Source organism: Juglans regia, chromosome 1 (assembly GCF_001411555.2).
Source record: "Juglans regia cultivar Chandler chromosome 1, Walnut 2.0, whole genome shotgun sequence".
Classification (NCBI taxonomy): domain Eukaryota; kingdom Viridiplantae; phylum Streptophyta; class Magnoliopsida; order Fagales; family Juglandaceae; genus Juglans; species Juglans regia.
Genome location: NC_049901.1, coordinates 42,080,603 through 42,084,084, shown reverse-complemented (window position 1 = coordinate 42,084,084; position 3,482 = coordinate 42,080,603). Strand labels below are relative to the sequence as shown.

The 3,482-nt window shown below is 33.7% G+C and overlaps 1 protein-coding gene across 1 annotated transcript; it reads left to right on the top strand.

Moving 5' to 3' along the window:
• The first annotated feature begins 1,174 nt into the window (after positions 1-1,174).
• On the top strand, positions 1,175-2,731 carry LOC108979305 (histone H2A variant 1). Its single transcript, XM_018949963.2, has 3 exons — positions 1,175-1,260; positions 1,750-1,876; positions 2,064-2,731. Exons 2-3 carry the CDS (start codon positions 1,757-1,759, stop codon positions 2,358-2,360), a joined length of 417 nt encoding a protein of 138 aa, XP_018805508.1. The 5' UTR covers positions 1,175-1,260; positions 1,750-1,756; the 3' UTR covers positions 2,361-2,731.
• The last annotated feature ends 751 nt before the right edge of the window (positions 2,732-3,482 follow it).

Sequence of the window (3,482 nt, the reverse complement as noted above, 5' to 3'; positions counted from 1 at the left end):
TTTAAATTTACACCATTAACGAGAGTTACAATTTTAACGAGAGTAATGTCATTATTCAGTTTAGTGATGTGATAATATTTTCTTATATTAACTTTTGAATTTATTACTGAAAAAAAAAATTGATTTAGGGGATCACCACATAAGCACAAATATAAAATAATTGTATCTGTAACATTGATAAGTATTATTATTTGAAAGTCTTTACACCACATACTATGTACGTAATATAATTTAATTTAAAATATAAATTTTAACTTATGTGGTACCCTAAAATTAAAATTTATCTTTTACAAATCAGATTATGCTATGTAGATGCAGGTATGTGGTGTAAAAACTTTTAAATAACATTCTCATTTTAACATTTTCTACTTATTAAACTTAAACTATCAAGAATTGTAATTTTTTTTGGTCTTAAATGTAGTTTTAGGTCCTAAATTTTCATGTGATTGAAAAAAAAATCTCCTTGAATTTCTAACATTTTCTATAATCAACTATCAAGAATTGGGCTTTCGATATATTTTTTTTTCAATTAAATCCTCCCACCTAACTTTATGTCAAGACTTACTAATGGTGTAAATGTGACATGTAAATAAATAAGTCAATTCTTAGAATCGAAAAGTTAAATATACAAATTTTAAAGATTTTAAAATGTTTTTATATATATTTTAAAATTATATATTGACTTTTTAAAAGGTTCGAATATTTTTAAATAATTTGTCAAGTTGTAAAAATATTTTATTAGGTTTTAATGAGATGACTGTTATGCGAATACCATGAGTCGAGTTTTTTTTATGACGATACTAATTTAAGAGAAATGATTTTTATAGTCGTGAGTGAACAAGCGCCGTGCAGTTATTTTGAAAAAAGTGAATAAATATGAGATCCACATAAAAAGAAATTAATATTTTAATAGTGAACTCTACTATTTTTCAAAATGACTGTACAGCATTTGTACATTTCACGACTTAATGTAGAATTACTCCTAATTTAAACCTATTTATTTTTAGGCCCCTGGAAATTTGATAACGTGGCGCGTGCTAAAAAGAGTCGTTGAAAATTTGAAAACAACGAAAATGAGGGATTTTCCCACCCAAAACAGACCGCGCTTCCTTTCGATTTCATCGCATTCAAATACAAAATATTTTGTTAGAAAATATAAATAAATAAATACCTTAAACTTTTTCTACTTCCTCCTCATTTTCGGTTCCTCCCACCTCTACACTTTCCTACGTCTTCTTCTTCGCTCTCCAGCGCTCTCAGGTCCCTCTCTCTCTCTCTCTTTCGTTTTGATTTTTCTTTTCTTTATGGATTTTGTGAGAAAAGGTTCTGGTGTCAGAGACTTTGATTTTAACTTCCCTCTTACATTTCATGTTCACGGCTTTCTCACCCTTCACTTCGGTTACTTTGTATGACAAATTTATTTTGTATTGCGTTTACCTATATTCTGGACCTCATCAACTCTGTTTTGATTTTCTTTGGTTGGTTGATTGACGCATCCAGATCTGGTAGACTAACGAGTCAAACCTCATTTAGATGGATTTTGTTTCGTGTCCTGATTTTACACCCTTTTAAGCTTGTTTGCCCCTAAATTTTGGAGGATATTTGTTCCTTTTTTTTTTTTTGTCTTCTTCTTGTTGATAAAATTCGAAAATTGTGTTTATCTTTTACTCGTAAATGTATGCCCTTGTTCATATCAATGTCAACTTTATTATTTTTGTTTGCAAATCTGAAAACGAATCGAAATAATAGGTGAGAAATGGCGGGTAAAGGAGGAAAGGGGCTCTTGGCTGCAAAGACCACCGCAGCTAACAAGGACAAGGATAAGGAAAAAGACAAGAAAAGACCCGTTTCCAAGTCGTCTCGTGCCGGGATCCAGGCATTTCTTCTTCCTCCGTGACAATTTTAATTGATTAATATCATAATATTCTTTGTTTGGTATTTGCCTCAAATCAGTTCTGCATAGAGTAATTCCCAGAATGAATAAAACAAATCATTGGTTATCTATGTTATGTTTCTGATCTTGTTGATGGTGTCTGTTCTGCTTTTGCATCGTGGGTGTGTAGTTTCCGGTGGGCCGGATTCATCGGCACCTGAAAACCCGGATCTCTGCGAATGGGCGAGTTGGGGCCACAGCTGCTGTGTACTTGGCTTCCATTTTGGAGTACCTGACTGCGGAAGTGCTCGAGCTGGCTGGGAACGCAAGCAAGGATTTGAAGGTGAAGAGAATCACACCCAGGCATCTGCAGCTGGCTATTAGGGGAGACGAGGAGCTTGACACTCTGATCAAAGGAACCATTGCTGGTGGTGGAGTCATCCCCCACATCCACAAATCCCTCATCAACAAAACCTCTAAAGATTAGGTCTATTTGTAGCTGATTTTCAAATAGCGATTTTAACTGTAGGCTAATGTGTTTGGTTTGTGAGACATTTTCAGCCTTCTCGATGTATGTTTAGATCAGCTAGCTAGGTTAGTATACACATGAACTAATCTTTTATGTCTGTTCTAAGGTAGGAGTTGCTGTTTGTTGAATTGGGTCTTGAATGTGGTTATCTTAACCACATTTGACTATCACCTATGAGTCTGAATTATGTTTTCTGCATCTAATATTTAATGATTGCTTCAGGATTATTTTGTTTGGTTCTGTAATTGTCCCCACAAGTTAGAGTTGTAATAGCATTTTCTTGGACAAGGATGCTAATGCCGATCATAAATTGCTTGCGGTCTTGTTTATTCTGTTGCATGTTGTCTTTGTTTTGACTTCCTAGAACGACCACTATTATGAGTTTTGTATGAATCCTCTTGATTTTCTTCAGAGATTTGATCTGTTCGATTGTAGTTAGTTTAGACTTTGTTGGATGTTGAGATAAGTTGAGTTGATTTGTAAATAGTAATATTTTGTGGGTTCTATTGTGATTTTTTAATTTTTTAAGTTGAAATTTATGAAGTAATTTGAGATGAATTTAATTCTTTTTATAATAAGTTTAAAAGGTAATAGATCTCATCAATAATTAGTTTAAGATGAATTAAAATGATTTGAATTTGGTTTAACAGCGAACCTTAATGTTTTTAACGATTTTGTTGGGTTGGCTCTTACCGTGATCTGAACCCTAGATTCCTGACTTCGATTTCAAGGTGGTCTTTAATTTTGGCTCTGTACAACCTCTTGGAGTTGGAATCAAAGTTGGTATTTTTACTCGAGCTTGAATGTGTTTTACATTCTCTTATTATTATGTTTTAAAATGAAGTATTTTTATAAATTATTTTACCATGATACTGTTTATTTAAAACCCTTTTACATACATTTTGGGCAATCTTTTAAGTAGGGGTAGGTTCCGACTCTGACGGAGTTGGAGTTGTCATTTCCGACCTCCGACTCTGACAAAAGTCGGAGCCAAAGTTCCCATCCGACTCCGACTCTGAACGCAGTTGGAGTCCGATTCCGATCGGAGGTCGGACCTCCGTTCGGAGTTCCGAACTCAAT